This window comes from Uloborus diversus, chromosome 7, assembly GCF_026930045.1.
Source record: "Uloborus diversus isolate 005 chromosome 7, Udiv.v.3.1, whole genome shotgun sequence".
Taxonomy (NCBI): Eukaryota; Metazoa; Arthropoda; class Arachnida; order Araneae; family Uloboridae; genus Uloborus; species Uloborus diversus.
In genome coordinates this window covers 99,823,824-99,842,318 of record NC_072737.1, presented here as the reverse complement: position 1 = coordinate 99,842,318, position 18,495 = coordinate 99,823,824, and the positions used below count along the sequence as shown (strand labels likewise).

The window sequence follows — 18,495 nt, the reverse complement described above, 5'->3', positions numbered from 1 at the left end:
CCATTTTACGCGGGGGTGATCTGTAAGCAATCCACGCGCTTCTAAATGAGACAACCAGGCAGCCTTAACTTGGGCATGCATTTTAATGTACAAAAAAGTCTTAGTGCCCTTTACATCACTTGCTTCACTTGTCTGTTGTCATTTTAGTTATTCTTACATTTTAAAAACTGAAGCTTTTACAACAAAATGCTATGATCCGAATATACCTTCTGCCGAAAACAGCGAGATTGTCTCCAAAGTCGTGAAATGATGCTGTGAGCAATTCCGAACTCTGCAGCCACACTTGTCACACTGCAGCCTTCTTTCCAACTTCCCAATGATTCGACCTTGGGTAAAAGCATCCAGATGTTGTCTAACAGATTGATTATTCGCCATTTTTCGCTGAGGCAGCAATTCGGTGTGATTTTAACTGCTATACGGCATGCAATCTCTTTGCCAGAAATACTGATCTTACACGGACAACATGCTTTATACTACTCAGACACTCCACTATTACGTCTGCCTGCATATCTGCGCATGTGCTACCGTACATCACCTTACTTAATCTCCTGATTGGTCTTTCTGTCCGCTCTGCCTCTTCGTTCAGCTGATATGCTAACTTTTCGACTTCGTCCTTAATTTTTGCACACCAGTGTAGTTCAGAATCAAATGATTCTAGAGCTGCATTGCAAAAAAAATTAATGCACTGTTTCTTAATTGATGTACGGACGCAGGCAATGAGATTATAGGCGACTAGATTAGCTGCCTATCTCTTGAATTTTCAACAAAATGAAGAGATTCCCTTCGAAGGGAATTTTTTAGTGATGATAATTTTGAGAAAAATTCCTACAGTAAAATGATCATGCTAACAAAAACAAAACGCTTTCACACACTAGTATGAAAATTGTGTGTGTCAATCATTTATTAAATATTTTTACTTCAATATCCTTTTTTTTTATTTTTTTCTTCCTAAAAATAGAGGTAAAACCTTTCTGATTTTTCTTTGAACTTTCTAAAATCATTTCCAAATTTCAGTTCCTATACAGGCTTAATTTAAAAAATCCCTACTCATATTTTAAGAAATCCATTTTAAATTTTTTTTGTGCCCCACTCCCCCAAAAAGAGACTTCTTAACCTTAATCTTCTTCTTAAGGGCAACCTTACTGTCATGAATGTTTTTGTTTCAAACTGAAGTCTGAGATTAATGAAATGCTCTCCGTCTTTCTTTCATCACATTTTTTTAATGAAAGATAGGTTTCAATGCATTTAGTTTTGTACTATTATACTCTCTTTTCATGTTGAATGTTTTTCTATCTAATAATGTATACATCCTTGTATTTCTTATTGAAAATTGAACATTATACTTTCAAAATTTCTCATTCAGTTTTTTTCTTCTTGATTTAAGAGAAGACAGTAGTAGCACGAGCTGGATGTCTCCAAAAAAGCAGTCCACCCAAGGTCCTCCTGCCTACTTATTGGCAAACCTGCTATCAACTCCAGGCACTCATCTTGCAAATTCTCATAATGACACGTCACCTGGAGCCATTCATTGCTTTCAAGATGAGCATGGTATTTTTTTTTTTTTAAATTCATCAGAATTCGTAATGTACTAGTTCATTTCTGTTTTCATTAACGTAAGTCTCAAGATAGCAATTTTCACATTATTACTGCATTATATGAAGAAAATTTTGCCTTTAACTTTCCTGTAGCTTTATTTTATTAATTTTCTTTACTATCCTGAATGTTGAGGCAATTACCTGTACGGAAAAATCACACATCGAAAGTTTAGCATTTGTCTCTTTCGGTCTAGATAAACTTAAATTGTAATTGGTCTTTAATTAACAGCTAGATGATGTAAATATTTTTTGAGTAGACCTTACTTGTTCCAGACTAACTGGGACCAAAAACAATTGGGATAATAAAAAATCTGGATAATCTTTATAGCATGTGTAATAAGCAAAACCTATCATTAAATATGCAGACTTTTTATTCATTGCATTGAAAAAGCCATGTTTTGTTACAAAATTACATAGATTTGTTTACAAAACACTAAAATATATAAAAGTAATGGAAAATAATTTTTTCCCATCATTTCTTAACAAAGAATTGGTCTACTGTCTTCTGTTTTAAACACATGTGGCATTTGATTGAAACATTGTTACAGAAACACTTTATCATCAGTAGATCAAAATAAAAAGCGAAAGCTTAGTATACTAATGCATATAGATTCTTGCTGTCATAATTCAAAATGATCAATGGGAATATAATTTTTTAAGGATAGAAAGTTGATCTGGATTATCCAGAAAGCCTCATGCTGAAGGCCGTTAATCTAGCTGTGCTGGCGGCTAGTAAATAAATAAAGGTTGCATTTCTTTTAGATCTAAAATAACACTAATTGTTGCTATGGTATATTGTAAACAGTATCAATTTTTTACCAATGATATAACTTATGTATTGAATCCTTTATTTTAATTCATTTAAGTGTCATTATAATAATGTACATGTTTTTCCATACTAGGCAATTGGTTGACATATACATTTGATGAAAACAGCACTGGAATTGCAAGAGGCCTTAGCACTGCCGCTGATGTAAAATTGCTGGAATTCATGATGGATTCAACAAAGTGGTTAGTTATTATGTTTTTAAAGAATTTAATGACAAAGACATCTTTATTTTTTAATGTAAGGGGTAGGGGAGAGGACTGTAACTGAAGCTTGGCTGCTGGTGTTCCTTAGACAAATATTCTTGGTCATCCACTGACGAGTAAGCACTATGTTTTAATCGCACTGATATTAGGATTGCCAAGAAAATCGTCAGAGTTAAAATTGTGTTTGCCTTGAGCTCAGATGATTTCTTTGTAATGATAGCAAATTGTGATCTTTTTGGTTATAATTTTTCAAAATATCTGGAGAAATTCAGTAAACTCTCTATATCCCCGGGAGGCTTATCTGCAGCCATTCACACTTTTAGGAATTTTTTTTTCACCAGCGATGAATAACTGAAAATAAATAATGGCATACATTAAGTTAACAAGCGCAAAATCTATTTTTGGACATTTTTACTTCTTCCTTCCCCCTCCCTTTCAATGACATCTAATCTTCCAAGGTTAGTGAAAAGTGACAGTTGAAACCTGATTCTTAGATCTGCACTTTTTACTGCTCTAGATCTACTCTACTTACTAATTTTTAGATCTGCACAACTTACCTGCTTTGAATCTACAATAGTTACTGATTTTTAGATCTACTCTTTTTATTACTTTAGACTTGCCACCAGGGCAACTATATTAGCCGACTTCGGCGCCCGGTTCAATTTTTTCCTTTAGATCTATAATACTGAGTTTTAGATCTGCCCTACTTACTGATTTTTAGATCTACACTACCTGCGCTCATAAAGAAGTCACCTGATCAGCCTCAAGTTACCCTCCGCTATACGTTTTGGGTGTAAAGTAGCTTAACCTGTTTAAGTAAATAGGTTTGCAGGATTTGCTTATGTGTGTAATCTATTTGCAATAGTGAGAGATTCTGTTTTAACTTCTACATAGACTTTTACATACACTATTATTGTTTTAGCTACCACAAAAAAAAAAAAAAAAAAAAAAAAAAAAAAAAAAAAAAAAAAAAAAAAACAGGATTAGAAGTTGCTGTAAATCATGTTCAAATTGTTAAAGTGCCTGTAGTAATTAAGTTGTAATTTAGTCTAAGCATTTGCATAAAAGATAAAAAGCTCTTCAGATTGTAGCAAAAAAATGAATGGAAGAGGTCAGAAGGAAAAAGAACGTATTGAAGGGGGGGGGGGAGGAAGGATCGCTTGAACAGATGTGTTGCACAAGTCTTGGAAGTGCCTTTAAAAATTGTACTACCTGATGTCATCCTTTACTGTAAATAATAAAGCTGCCTGAAAATTGTTTTTGTAAAAATTGTGTGCATTACATATTTTAATGTTGAAAATTTAATATACTTGTCAGGTGATTTCATTTTTAATTGCATTACTGGTATAAGCATTCTTTTGTGCTGCCTCCTTCATTTTCTATTGTATATTTTGTATATTATGTGACATAAATTAACGTAATTTTTTTTCAGGGAAACTGTCTCTCATTCGTCTTCTAGTTCTCATTCCACAGTCATTTTGGACAGTCCTACAGCAGTCCTGCATGGAAACAAAGCATCCAACCTTCTGTTTCCAAGTCTTGAGTATGAACAGAACTCTTCTGATGTCATGACTTCTGTCCGCTCACTAGCTTCAAGCGGCCGAAGGTCCAATACCCATCGTGCACCATACTTCGACAACCGTTACAGTTTCCGTTGTACAAATGCAATGTTGGTCACAAACATGGCAACTTCTGGAGTTCAAGCTTCCACTGGTGGGATACCTACGAACTTATCAAACTTATCACAAGTGGCAAGCTCACAAGCAGGAACTGACACAGATATTGCTTGTGGTCGAATTCGCTTTCAGGACATGAGCCGCATTCGAGCCCCTAAACCAAAGCATTACTACCGATATTGGGTTCTTCCTTTTAAATATATTAAAATTCGCTTCGATAGGCTGGCACTGTTAGCCCTGCTGGACAGGTAATGATTAAAAATATTTGTGCTAAAAATGTAAGTTGAACTGATTGGAAGTGTTTCTTAATTTGCAATATATTGATTCTTAAGTATCTTGTAAAACCAAATAGAACATCATGTATTTCTTTCAATAGTTTTAATTTGTTCCCAGACATAAGATAGCGAATTTAAACAAATGTCATTAGGTTGTACCAATGAAATCTAATTATTTTTTCTTCATAACACTCTAATTTTAACTTGATATTTTACCAGAATAGTCCTGAGGCCATGGAAAGTTTTTTGTAGAAAGAAAAATAAAAGTTCCAAAATATGCAGACAGATTGCGCATTCATGGAAATGTAAGGAAAATGCCTTGATGGATTCATTAAACATGCAAACATTAAAAGCTGAAAAGAAACAATAGATTCCAAGGGTTAATGAAAAATTTATTATTGAAGTGATAAGATTACAGTGTTTTATCTACAGTGTTTGCCGCCCGAGGCGGTTCCTCAATTTGCCACCCTTTTGCTGTGAAATAGCTAATACATTACACTGTCAAAGGTGTTTAAATTAAAACTAGAAATTTAATTAAAGAAGAAAAAAGAAGTAATTAATTTCTACATGCTTACAAAAGACAAAAAGAGAGGAGGGAGCACACTTGGAGAAAATTGCTAAATTTACGTAAAAAATCGTAATTTTAGGCAATTTTTAGTAAAGTGAAGGGAAAGGGCGGGTTGGGTTTGCTCCTGGTTTTTTCCAAAACTAAAAGTCTCTTTTACTGTTTCTTTGTTGACGTTAGGGGATCGGTGGACACCGCAAGGATATGTTCCAAAATCAAAGTTTTAAAATGCAGCTTTGGCTACTTTGTGGAGAGGTTCAGAAAATTGGGAATGGTCTAATACTCAATTCAAAATTTTTCAGCTGTGAAACATACAATTTTAGGCTATCTTTGGGAATGCAATTGTATGTGTATTCTAACACAGTGGTAGACATTAGGGGAGGGGAGCTGAGGTTTCTTACTGAAATATTTTTTAAATTGAAATTAAGTTTAACAGTATCTTTGGTGGAATGAGGAAGATTTGACTTCTTTGAAAATAGCATCAAAGTCTCAAAAACGCAATTTGAGGCTATATTTGATGTTAAAGGGTTTCCAGACACCTAACGGCACCAATAATGGCTAAATGTTGTGAAGCCATTCGACACTCTCATGGAATGTTTCCGTAATTGACGAATGACTTTACGCTTTGTTTGGTATTGATAATGTTAGGAGCAGAAAGGGGCAGAGGGAGGTTTCCCACCCAAAATCTTTTTTAAAGCTGAATTTCATTTTAGGCAATCTTTGAGAAGAAAGGATTAGCGAGCTCTCCCACCCACGAAAATTTCTATGAGCGAAATTTTGGGCTATCTTTTTGGACGTTAGGAAAAGATCTGAGGAGTTCGGCTTTCCTTCCTTGGAAAATTTTCAAAATTGAAGTTTCCAAAATGCAGCTTTAATCTTTGGAGACGTTAGATTAGGGAGGGGGGGGGGAGGTGATCAAGATATCTGTCTCGGAAAAACTCCAAAACTGAAGTCCTAAAAACGTATTTTAAGCTATCTTTGATCACGTTAGGAGATAAAGGATAGTCGGGGTTCAAATGCTGTTTTCACAAATTGATATTGAAGTATCAAAGTTTTAAAAACATAATTTTAAGACGTTGTGTTAAGACTTAAGAAAAGAGGGTAGAAGGTTTCTAAACGAAAGTTTTCAGAATTAAAAGCCTAAATATGTACTTTTTGGCTGTGCTTGCTACGTTAGAGGAAAAGACAGATTTTGGGGTCTTACACAGAAATTTTTTAACTATGAGGTCTAAAACCGTATTTCTAAGCTATCTTTTGTGATGTCATGAAAATAGATAAAAAACTCGAGAGCTCTCCCTCCAAAAAAACATTTTGAAGCTATCTTTCACGCTGTTAGACTACCGAGTGGAGGTGGTGGAGGTTCCAACCAGAATTATTTGAAACTGAATACGCTAAAAAACAATTCTAGACTTATGTTTGGCTAAAAAAAAAAGTTTTTGTTTCACTGGGAGGTTTTCAGGAAACTCTCTCAAAATCCAGTGTTAACTCTTTCTTATAAAGAAAATTGGAAAACTTCATTGTTTTCTTCCTCCTGGAGTTAATTTCTACGGTCTAAAAAAACATTGGTCCCATGACTGTCCACTGTCGTCCCCTCAGAAAAAACAAGGAATTGTACTAATATGCTATCAAGAAATACTTTTGAAAGTTATTGAAAGAAAGAAAGTTTTGTATAAAAGTAATTTTAATCTGATAGTGACACAAAAGTCTTACAATTTGAGGATTTTCTTTTTGCCTGCAGTAACGGGTCAAAAACATAATTTCCTTATTTGAAAAATGCTATTTTAAGTTTTTCCTCATCAAAAGGGTTAATTTGCCGCCCAGGGCGAACTGTCCCCTCTGCCTCACCCTAGCTATGCCACTCAGATTACGTATTTACAATGGTAGTAACGAGAGAAAAAGAGATGACTCATGAAGCAAACACCTAACTGATAGTTAATGCCTTAACGGTTCATTATGCCCTCCGCCCAGTGGCGTAGCTAGGGAGGGGGCGGTCCACCCCGGGCGGCACTTTTTTGGAGACGGCAATTTCACACTTTTGATTCGAAAAAATTTAACGTGTTTTTCTAATAAGGAAATCATACTTTTGATCTATTCCTGGAGGCAAAAAAGAAAAAAAAGGTCTTCAAATTGTAAGGTTTTAGTACGACTTTGATAATAAAATTACTCAATACGAAACATGAGTTTTCTTGTGGACATCTCAGCACCATTGTTTGTTTTTTCTCTTCCTTCGTCTGAAATTGGACTGAGGGAGACGGTAGTGTAAAGAGATCATGTTTTTTTTTTTCTTTTTGCTGTTAAGATAAACTAATACGGAGAAAACAATAAATGTCATAACCTTTCGTTATATGATGAAGCTACCACTTGATTTTAAGTAATTTCCAAGAAAAACATCATATTAAAAAAAAAATCTGTGACCCCCCCCCCCTTCCCCCAATCAACTCTAATTTTAGTTCTGAAACTTTGAATTCAAATTATGTTTTTCGCAATCACGAGTTGCGACAAGACCCTACTCATTGGAGTTATTGTTTCTAGAAACGGTTCCTCCCCCCCCAAGCTTATCCCTCTTCCTGGTTGGTTAAGGGTGTAAAGTTGAGTGTGCGTGTGTAGGCTTACGTGTGTGCACATAGGTATGTGTGTGTGTGTGTGTGTAAAGGCCTGTGTGAGTGAGAATGTGTATGAGCATGCTTGTGTAGGACATGGACGCCACCATTCAGCAGAAGTGAATTCTGGGGGACAGTGCTCAGGACGAAAGGAGCCGCGCCGGTGGGCGGTGGTGCTGCAGAGGCCCCTGGTCCAAGCTGAAAAAGGAACCACAACATCAAGGACGGTCAAGTGAGAACAATAAGCAATCGTGATTGCTCAAAAAAAAAAACCTATTTTTTTAAAAGGAAAGTGACAATTAGAGAAAAAGGAGAGTGGCCTCAAATGGTGGGCGATTCCTTGCTCATTTTCAGGGTAGCATTATCTTTTTCAACAATTGCTTTGATTATCTACTGACTGCAAAGTTTTCACTAAGAGAGAATGAATTTTATGTTCATTTTATTTAAAAAAAAATATTCACAACTCGAATAATAATTGCTTGTACTACTGCATTATATCAACTAATTCCTTTATACAATGAATATCACATTTAGTCATTCATTTTAAGGAAAGGTTTTCAATTAGTAAAATGATCTTTAGGCAAAGCCTTTCACATTTCGACCTCTACTAGTAAAACAGAATACTTCAAATTTGATCTTGAAACAAATTTAAGGGATAACGCCTACCCATCTCTTTACATTTCATCTTTTAGCCTTATATTGATTATTGAGTTTTTATAACTTCAATACCAACAAATTCCTGAGGGCGGTAAAGTCCTGACCCTTATTGTATAATGATTAAAGATAGTCTACAGTGTGTATTTAGGACATCAACTTCGAACTTTAAAATCCCTATCTCATCCAATGTCTCCAAAAGTAGTTTAAAGTTGGAATTTTGAAACTTTCAGAAAAATTCTATGGTAGGGACCCCAGATGTGCACGAAATCACCTAACGTCATCACACTTGCCTCCAAATTTCGTTTTTAGACATTTTTGAGGGAAGACCGTGAATCCTTTTTTTCTCAGTGGTGAAGAACTTAAAATAAGCAACAGTTTTTTTTTTTTCAAAAAAGGTTTCGGGTCGGAAACCCCCATCCGAATTCTTTCTCATAACGTTGTTCGTCAAACAACGGCTAAAGTCGCGTTTTTAAGACGTCATTTTCAAAAAGTTTCTAGGGGAGACAGAAAACCCATCTGACTTCCCAACATTTTTGGAAAAATTTGGAAACGTATGCCGCCAAAGATAGCCCACAATTGCGTTTTTAAAACTTCGGCATCGAAAAATTTCCAGAGAGCTCCTGAACGTTCCCCATTCTCTTTAACGTCAAAGGTAGATTAAAACTGATTTCAAGTTGGAAAATATTTCGAGAGGAAAATATAGTGTTTGTTGGAGTTAGGGGAGACCCTTACACCGGTAGATACAGCCTACATTTACTTTTTTTTTTTTCAATTTTGTTGAGCAGCTTTCAGGACAGCACCCCCGAACATTCTCAATATCTTCACGTATACAAAGATAGCCTAAAATTGCTTTTTTAACATTTCAGTTTTGGAAGATATCCTTGAGAAGTCCTGATACCCTAACGTCACCAAAGAATGCATGAAACTAATTTTAATTTCGAAAAAAAAAATGGAGGGAGTTCCAAGCATTTTTTCTATAAGCGCTACTGAAAATTGCCAAAAAATCCAAATTTTGACTCAACTTTTGGAATGTTTCAGTGGGGTTCTGAATTACTTTTTTTTTTCCCTGCAAGAGAAAGGTGAAGGGAAAAATCAAATTTCTTTTCTTTTAAAAATCTTATTAAAATTCTTTTGACTCTTGAATGTATCAACTATTACCTATTAAGAAGGGCGGCAAATTGAGAAACCGCCCCGGGCGGCAGAAAGTGTAACTACGCCACTGCCTCCGCCTTGTTTCGCTTCTAGTTGAAAGTGTAAAACAGCGTGTTATAAAGCAGATCAGAGAGTTTGTGCTGATCACATATTCAGGGCTGCCACTGGTGAATAAAAAAGCCACTATTGCGACTATTTTGAAGAGCTGCGGACTATGACGACTATTTTAGCCTAAATTAACATAAAAACGACTATTTTGTAAAAAACTGCAACTATTTCAGTCTAACAGCGACTAAAGTAAAAAATACAGCAGATGTAAAAAAAAGGAATTGTAAAGAAGTAAATAAAATGATAGTGTAAAAAAAACACCCAGACACTTTTGTAGAAATGTGAACTAAAAAGAAAAAAAAATCTTTGCATGTTAAGTATGATAAAATAATTGACGTAGGGGACTGCATATCAGTTGTCTTAAATCTTCTCTATGTTGTCCTTGCAAAAATGTAAATAGTACCCCACACTTTTTTTACATTGAAGTTTATTGTTTGGTCAATTATTTTATCATACTTAACATTAATTAAAACATAACATTGAACTTATCATACTTAACATTAATAAAAAAAATTACATTCGCTGCCTATCCATGAGTTATTGAAATTCAGCTCATTAAGATCATTGATATTTTTCTAAATTTTTAAGATATTGAGCTGGAATTTTATTAGGAGTTTGAGAACTATTTTAAATTACCAAGGTTATATTGCTATCTTTTGCGCATGCGTGGTGAAAATTTAATTGCTTTAAGCGTTCATATTTCATCATATTTTCAAAATTTTGGTTTCAAATTTTAGTATAATAGTTCTCTCGTATAAGTTTTCTGAAACTTTGGTAAGCTAGGATGGAAAACTGCATGTTATGATCCAACTTGGTACATAGTAACAATGCACCTTCTAAAATCTTTTTAGAAAATCATGATTTTTTTTTCTTTTTTTGAATTGGAAGTGTACATCTATAACTAACGGTTGCGAAAATAAAGGTCTTGCAGGTTAAAACAAAACATCTTGTATCATGTGTGTGTAGTAGTAGTTCCTTACTTCAACACATACTTTTTGCCACTCCAATTACTCTATTTTCGTGCTCAAAGTTTCTACAAAACAAACTTTTTGGTGAGCCAAACTGCTCCTAGTCCACTATTTTCCTGAGCCAATCTACTCCAAAGTCACTATTTTCCTGAGCCTAGCTGCTCCAAAGTCACTATTTTCCTGCGCCTGAGATTGCTCCAAAAGTAGGTTTCAGCTGGCACATCCCTGAGCATACTTCCACAATAGCAATGTGAACCATAACAGTGCCACCTATTGGTACACTTTTAGAACTATTTTGCCCCCTTTTTTTGAGTCAGCATAGGGGACAAGTCATGGGAGTTTTAACCATTGAAAATGAGGATTGCCATTATCCAAATCTTGTCCAATCCATCAGAGAGATATATCATAGTTTATTTAACTTGGAAACATAGCTGATTTTACTCTGCATATTCAAAACTTATGATGATTCATTAGCAAGCAGTGTAAACTTCGCTGCTTTATTCGTAATTGTTTTTTTTTTTTAAATTTTCAAATCTGGGAGGGAATTTTGTTACTGTATAATTATTTATATAAAGAAGTTATTAACTATTGTATTTGTAATGTTAAAATTTTAATATCAGTTGTAATAACGTTGTTCGAAAGACCAGACTGAAAAATCTTAACCTTTTTTCCGTCAGGAACCTAACAGTGACAGAAAATGTTATATCTGTGCTGTTGGCAGTGCTGGTTGCTGCCCTTGGTGCTCTCAGCCTCTCAAGAAATTTATTTGAAGATATGTGGAGTTTTGTATTTTGTTTCATTATTGCAAGCTGCCAGTACACGTTGCTCAAGGTAATTTTAATTTCCCATTCAAAGCTATTTATTCCTATATTAACTCTTATCAACTTTTTATTTCTGAAGTTTTGGTGCAATAAAAGAGGCAAATAGTAATGTTTATATTTGAAGGTAAAAATTATGTGTCCCAATTTTCAGTTTTTAGGTAAAAATTATGTGTCCCAATTTTCAGTTTTTAGATTGTGGGATAGATTTATTTTCAATTTTTGTTTCTATATTCAATGAAAGCATATATTATGTCAACTTATTACAGAGTTAAATTAAGTTCAATAAATGTCCTTACTCAAAACTGAAAGGATAAGGAGGAGTATAAATATCATGTTAATAATTAACTGAATTTAATGCATTTGTTTGACATACTAGCTTGCTCAATCAACCCATTTGCATGGATGTGATTTTTTACTTATATACACAGGTGTGCAAAAATTAAGGACAAAGTCGAAAAATTAGCATATCAGCTGAACGAAGAGGCAGAGCGGAAAGAAAGACCAATCAGGAGATTAAGTAAGGTGATGTACGGTAGCACATGCGCAGATATGCAGGCAGACGTAATGGTGGAGTGTCTGAGTAGTATAAAGCATGTTGTCGGTGTAAGATCAGTATTTCTGGCAAAGAGATTGCATGCCGTATAGCAGTTAAAATCACACTGAGTTGCTGCCTCAGCGAGAAATGGCGAATAATCAATCTGTTAGACAACATCTAGATGCTTTTACCCGAGGTCGAATCATTGGGAAGTTGGAGGAAGGCCGCAGTGTGACAAGTGTGGCTGCAGAGTTTGGAATTGCTCACAGCATCGTTTCACAACTTTGGAGACAATTTCAAACTACAGGAACAGCTATCCTGGGGTTCAGTAGTGGTCATCCACGATTAACTACACCCGCAGATGACCGGTATATTGTCTTACAGGCCAGAAGAAACAGGCAGCAGACAGCGGGAGGAATCGCTAGACACATGACACAGGCGACTGGACGACCGATGTCGCGTTTTACCGTGGCCAGAAGACTGCACGGTGGTGGTCTGTTTGCACGACGCCCTATATGGTGTGTACCTCTAAACGCCTGCCCATTGGAGAAGGCATTCTCTGTGGTGCCGGGAACACCGGAATTGGAGAGACAATGAATGGGGATGAGCACTCTTTACAGATGAGAGCAGATTCAGTCTGAGTAGCGATTCTCATCGCATACTCATCTGGAGAGAGCGAGGAAGCCTCAATCATCCCTCGAACATCATTGAAAGGGACAGGTATGGAGGTTGCGGTGTTCTCGTTTGGGGAGGCATCATGCTTGGTAGTTGTACAGACCTTCACATCTTCGACGCAGGTTCAGTCAACGGGACCCGTTATTGTAACGAGATTCTTCTTCCATATGTGCGTCTTTTTAGAGGCGCTATTGGTCCGCAGTTCCTTTTCATGGAGGACAATGCACCATGTCATTGCACAGTAGCTGCCGAACAGCTCTTAGAGAGTGAGGATATTGAACGTATGGATTGGCCGGCACCATCTCCGAATCTCAATCCCATCGAGCATGTATGGGATTTTCTAGGCAGACGCTTGGCAGCTCGTACCTTACCACCAGTAACGATTCGGGAGCTTCGATTGGCGCTGCAAGACGAATGGGCAGCAATGCCTCAACAACTCATTGACACCCTCATTCTCAGCATGGGCAGACGCTGTGAAACCTGCCTAGCAGTCGGGGGAGATCATATCCCCTACTAAAGACCGGATGTTTCTTGCTGGACACTCATTACAGGGATGTTTCGACCTTCAGTCGCATTGCGCTCCGTGCTACTTTTTCAATAAAGCTTCTTTTTATCCCTCTGATTTCTCTTTTAGTAAGTTGCTTACATTACATGTGTCCTTACGTATTGGGGATCTTACGGTATTAAATGTGTTGATTTGGAAAGCTTTTGTACAAAGTTATATTGAAAAAACCGTCTCGTCCTTAATTTTTGCACACCAATGTATTTGCTCTTTATTCGTGAAATTTTAAACTGTGGCTTTTAATTCTGAAATATTTGAATGTAAGAAACCATTATGTATCATAATATGAAGCATCAAATTTCTAAAAATATTTTTCGTAAATTATTTCTAAAAAAATTGTGATTTCTATGTGTTGCAGGTGCAACCATAGGGTTGTGCCCGCAAAACGTACCTACAAATCTTTTTTTTTTTTTTTTTAACACAAGAAAACTTTTTAGAAAGTTGGTAATAGATATGAATTAAAAGCCAAAGTTAAAATTTGAGGAATAAAGTGCAAATCTATATAAATATAACAGATAATATGTTTGTATCCTCCCTATACAAATCCTGTTTGTGTCGAATCTCAACCAAATCTGGCAGGGAGGGCCATTGGGATGTTTTCAAACATCAAAACTACCAAACTGTTCAAATTTTAATATTAGGACTCAAAATTGTTTTAAAATGACTTTTTCTATCCCAAATATCATATCCTCACAAGTTTAGTTTAATTCTAAAGCGAGTGAAAAACTCCTTCTTAAGAAATTTTTTCTTCGGATTTTTAAAACCACCAAAGAGCCTAAATTCACCAGTAGATAAGTTATGAGCTTCTTAAAGTAACTGAAAATCAATTTTAAGTTGGATATTAATCATATGCATGAATTCAGTTTTAGTTAGCGTGAATAAAATCATTGAGAAAAAAGATCTGTTGCCATTTTTTTTCTTTAGTGTGAACAAATAAAATTCTTGCTTTTGCTTTGAGTCTTTTCCTGTAATTGGTGAATTTAAAAATTTTCACTTTTGATTATTTTTTCACTATTTATTAGTTTTTTTGTACTGTCGGCGGAAGACAATGAGTTTAGTTGTATTAATGGAGGATTGGGTTTAATCTAATTGGGACTTTTAGATTGGCCTATACGTCATTTAAGAATGGTTGTTGCTAATTTGGATTTTAAGGGACTGATGTCATTATTTTAATGGGGGACTTTTAGAGAATATTGAACTATTCAAAAGGGACTTTTTTTTTTTTTTTTTTTTGATGCTATTTTAGCTCTGATGGGAAGATAAATGTTGTATGAATAATATTGATGGTATTTGGACATTTTTTTCTCATTCTGAAAGGAATGTTTGAAGCCATTTTACTTTTTCAGAAAGATATTTTGAGAATTGATGTTATTTGAAAACTATAACTCTTATTCTATTGGGGATTTTGAGAATTTTTTTTTTAATTACAATTATTTTTTTAAATTTTGGAGGATGATATTAGTACTAAAGCTCTTTACATTTTTAAAGCAAAACAGGAAATTAAAAAGTATTGTTACAACTTCTGTTATTTTATTATGAAATGATAGAGCAATTCATTGATTTATTCATGCATTTAAACATACCTCTTCTTTTTTTTTTTTTTTTTTTTCAGAGTGTTCAGCCTGATGCTGCATCACCTACTCATGTAAGTGGTGTTTTGTTAAGCATTTATTATTGTTATTAATTTTTTTAATGCCAAGATATTTTTTTTAGTCACCCGGGCAACCTGGCGCCCAGAATTTATTGGACCTTGTACGTGAATAAAACAAAATTAACTTTTAAAAATAATAATCTAAAGTGATTAATGGAGAAAAATGTTTAAAACTGTTGACTCCTCACTGTTAAATACATAAAAAATTTCAGTATTGTGCATTTCATTTAGAAATGCTCTTTAAAATTATGTCAGAACTGTAACAGTTTTCTTGAATTTGCTTGCAATAATTTGTGGAATTAATTTCAGTCACTTTCATTTCAGGGCTACAATAAGGTTATCTTGTACAGTCGTCCAGTGTACTTCTGCCTTTGTTGTTTCCTGATCAATGCATTTCAGACAAGCATTGATTACAGGCTGAGTTTGCCACCTGTAACCCTGTATGGGATTGTTTTACTGTCAAGTGATCTCATTATAAAAGCCAAAGATATTGCTATTGGTAAAAATTTTAGTTTTTCTAGTTTGGCTTTGTGATATTGCTTATTCTTAATGAATTTTTTTGACTTGTGTTGCTATGTTATAAATGTTTTCAGGTCAAATTCAATGAAACTATGGGGCTCTGCCCCCTGCTGGCTAGTGCTCACCAACCCCCAAAGATTGCTTCGCAATCTTATTTGATTCGCAAAGATTTAAATTGTCAGTTAGAAAGAAACAGATTAAAAATGCATTATGAGCTCCCTTTGGATCAAAAAGCACCCCTTTCCCGGGTGTCTAAATAACTTGTACCAACTTGCATAGCTGTAAGGGCTAAAGGGCTCCTGAGCAGTGCAAAACTGCAGTTTTGTATATTCATGGTCTCAGTAATATATTATGCTCTTTAGCTCTTGCCTTGAATCGAGTTGAGCCTAAGATTTTCCGTTAAAATCGAAACCCTTTAAGTTTGTGATAAGGGAAAGAAGAAACATGGGAATTGAAAAGAAGTAACTGTGGCAACACAAAATAAAACATCATTAACTTTAATGAAGATGAGGATTATTCGAACTTGATTTTAACGGCTTGTAATTTTTTTCCTTTGGAGATAGAAGCTCAGTTTTTTGACCATAGGTCAAGTTAGACCAGGAGTAAAAAAAGCCACTCTTTTCAATAGTGTTGAAAGGAAAACTGTAGGACAATTCTTTTGCTTTTTACTGATAGATTTAATAAAAAAAGTATTGCCTAAATGTTAGCTAAGCCTAAAACAGTTGAACTAAAAACGCAAATAACTCCTGTCGTATTTAAGTTAGAGCATTGAAATAAATTGCGTAGATCGCAGAAAATTCTACCCTTTCCAACGATATATAATATCAATATGTGCAAGTAATTTTTCACCCCTTTAATAGACAATAGTAGCCAATTTACGCGAAATTTGAGCTTAAAAAATTAATTACAAAAAAAAAACTAACACGAATTTTAAAAAATAAAACCCTAGATGCACATCCCCAGGGCCCGAAGTAATTTTGTACAAAATTTCAAGGCTGTAGGTGCTATGGGGTCTCCTGGAAGCACATCCGCCAGACTTCTTTCCAGAATTTCTTTGAAACTATGCATTTATTTACTACTAGTGGTACCCGCACGGCTTTGCCCGTAATAGAAAAATTAAAAGGTCTCTTGGTTTGCCTGTATATTTACAAATAATGTATGGTGAATTTTCTCGCCAATTGGCTTGTGCCCATGTTACGGTTCCACGTTATGATAATTTCGTAATTTACTCCTCCATCTTATGAAAATTTCGTTTTTAAAATTGGAGTAGAAAAAGAACTACATCGAATTTTCGAAAAATCACTTTGAGGTGCACACCCCCATGCTACAAACTAACTTTGTGCCAAATTTTATGAAAATTGGCTGAACGGTCTGGCGCTATGTGCGTCACAGAGATTTCGACAGACAGAGAGACTTTCAGCTTTATTATTAGTAATGATAAAGATGAAGAGATAACTGTTTACGAGAAGACAGTCGGGGACGTACTGTCCTTCTGGCTTCGGGCCGATGCGCCCTCCAGCCTACGTGCAGTCAAACCTAAACATCTTTTTAGCCTACTTTCCCAGTAAAAGTCAGAAAAAGAAGAAAAAAGCATGAAAGAAGGCTTAATGCATCTTAAAAATGTCGTGAAAAACAAAAAAAAGTAAAAAATAAATAAAATAATTGAATAAATATTGAAAAATTAAAAATTGGAAAGTAGGGTATTGAGATGGGAAAAAATGTCTGTCGGTCTGTCTGTCGGTCTGTCGGTCCGTCGGTCTGTCTGTCTGTCACCCCCTAATAACTTTTGAATGAATAGTCCGATTCGAACAAACTTTTTTTTGTTCAAAAGATCTCGGCGAGGACACCTCATTCCAATATTTCACTGTTTGATTTGAACTATTTTTTGTCCAATTTTGAACAGTTCAAAAAAACTTAACATTAGCGCCTACGGTCAAATTCAAGGCAATTCCGAACTGAGAGACGAATTTGCTTCAAACAAGCTTTGTAGGAAAAAGCTTTTGATGAAAAACTTGTATTAAAAATATCTTTTTGACTTGAACAATTTTCCGTTCAATTTTGAACAGTTCAAATCCTTAACATTAGCGCCTACGGAGAAACTGAAAGTCAATGTAGCTTCCGTACTTGAGGGCGGATTTACTTCAAACAAATTTTGTTGGAAATAGCTTTTGACGCCAAACTCCAGACTTCGACTCCAAGAATTTAGGGGCACTTGACTCCGACTCCTGTGCCCGACAATTAATCGGACTCTGACTCCCCAACTTCGACTCTGACTACGTAGCTTTGGCAAAAATTTATACACGGAGGGCAAATGACTGACTCCGATTCTTAGATATTCGACTCCGACTCCTTTACCCCAAAATGAGATTGACTCCGACTTCGACTCCGCAGCCATGGTTTTGACTGTGAAATAATTATTATTGATTTGACTTGTTTTTATTTTTACGCTAAAGTTTTAATTTAGGTATTCAGTTTTCGGCGAATAAACTCGAAGTCATTTGCATGTCTTATGACGTACGATAGATACGTTGCGCATACCTTATGTTTCTACATAAAGATATGCGCAGACGATTTTTTTTTTTTTGACAATGAAAATTATTTCTTTAAGTTGACATTTTATTGTTTTTATTTATTTTGGTAAGTGCATTAATTCATTTAAAAAATTGTTTTTGGCAACAGGGGAAAAAGAAACGATTTTTTTTTTGATATGATGTATTTATTTTAATGAGCTTATTAATTTTAGTTATTATTTTTTCGTTTTGAAAGCTGTTAAAGATTTTTTTAATGGAAAAAAGTGTATTAGCTGCTTTGTTTAAAAGTTGCTGCTATTTTATTTGTTCGTTTTTTTAAGCATCTAATTTTTTTTAGATGAGTGAGGAATATTTTATTCCTAGAAATCAGCTTAAAGTATTTTAAAATTATGTTTGAAAACATTTGCGATTTTAGCTATTTTTGAGAATATTGATCAGGTATTAGAAAGTAGTATGGGTATACAGGAAAGTAGGCTCGTCTAGTTCTAGACAGAACTTCTTGTTTTATTTAAAAATTTTTGTTTTTTAAATTAATTAATTTGTTTTATTATTTTGGAGCAATTTCCTTTTTTT

At 34.9% G+C, this 18,495-nt stretch overlaps 1 protein-coding gene across 1 annotated transcript in view; it reads left to right on the top strand.

Annotated features, from left to right (window-relative positions):
- Positions 1 to 18,495, top strand: part of LOC129225632 (pecanex-like protein 1) — a 107,045-nt gene that overhangs the window by 52,000 nt on the left and 36,550 nt on the right. The window contains exons 11-17 of the mRNA XM_054860098.1: positions 1,385 to 1,548; positions 2,498 to 2,606; positions 4,060 to 4,274; positions 4,332 to 4,551; positions 11,306 to 11,459; positions 14,834 to 14,866; positions 15,197 to 15,371. Coding sequence (XP_054716073.1) covers positions 1,385 to 1,548; positions 2,498 to 2,606; positions 4,060 to 4,274; positions 4,332 to 4,551; positions 11,306 to 11,459; positions 14,834 to 14,866; positions 15,197 to 15,371 — 1,070 coding nt within the window. The remainder of the gene's footprint in view (positions 1 to 1,384; positions 1,549 to 2,497; positions 2,607 to 4,059; positions 4,275 to 4,331; positions 4,552 to 11,305; positions 11,460 to 14,833; positions 14,867 to 15,196; positions 15,372 to 18,495) is intronic.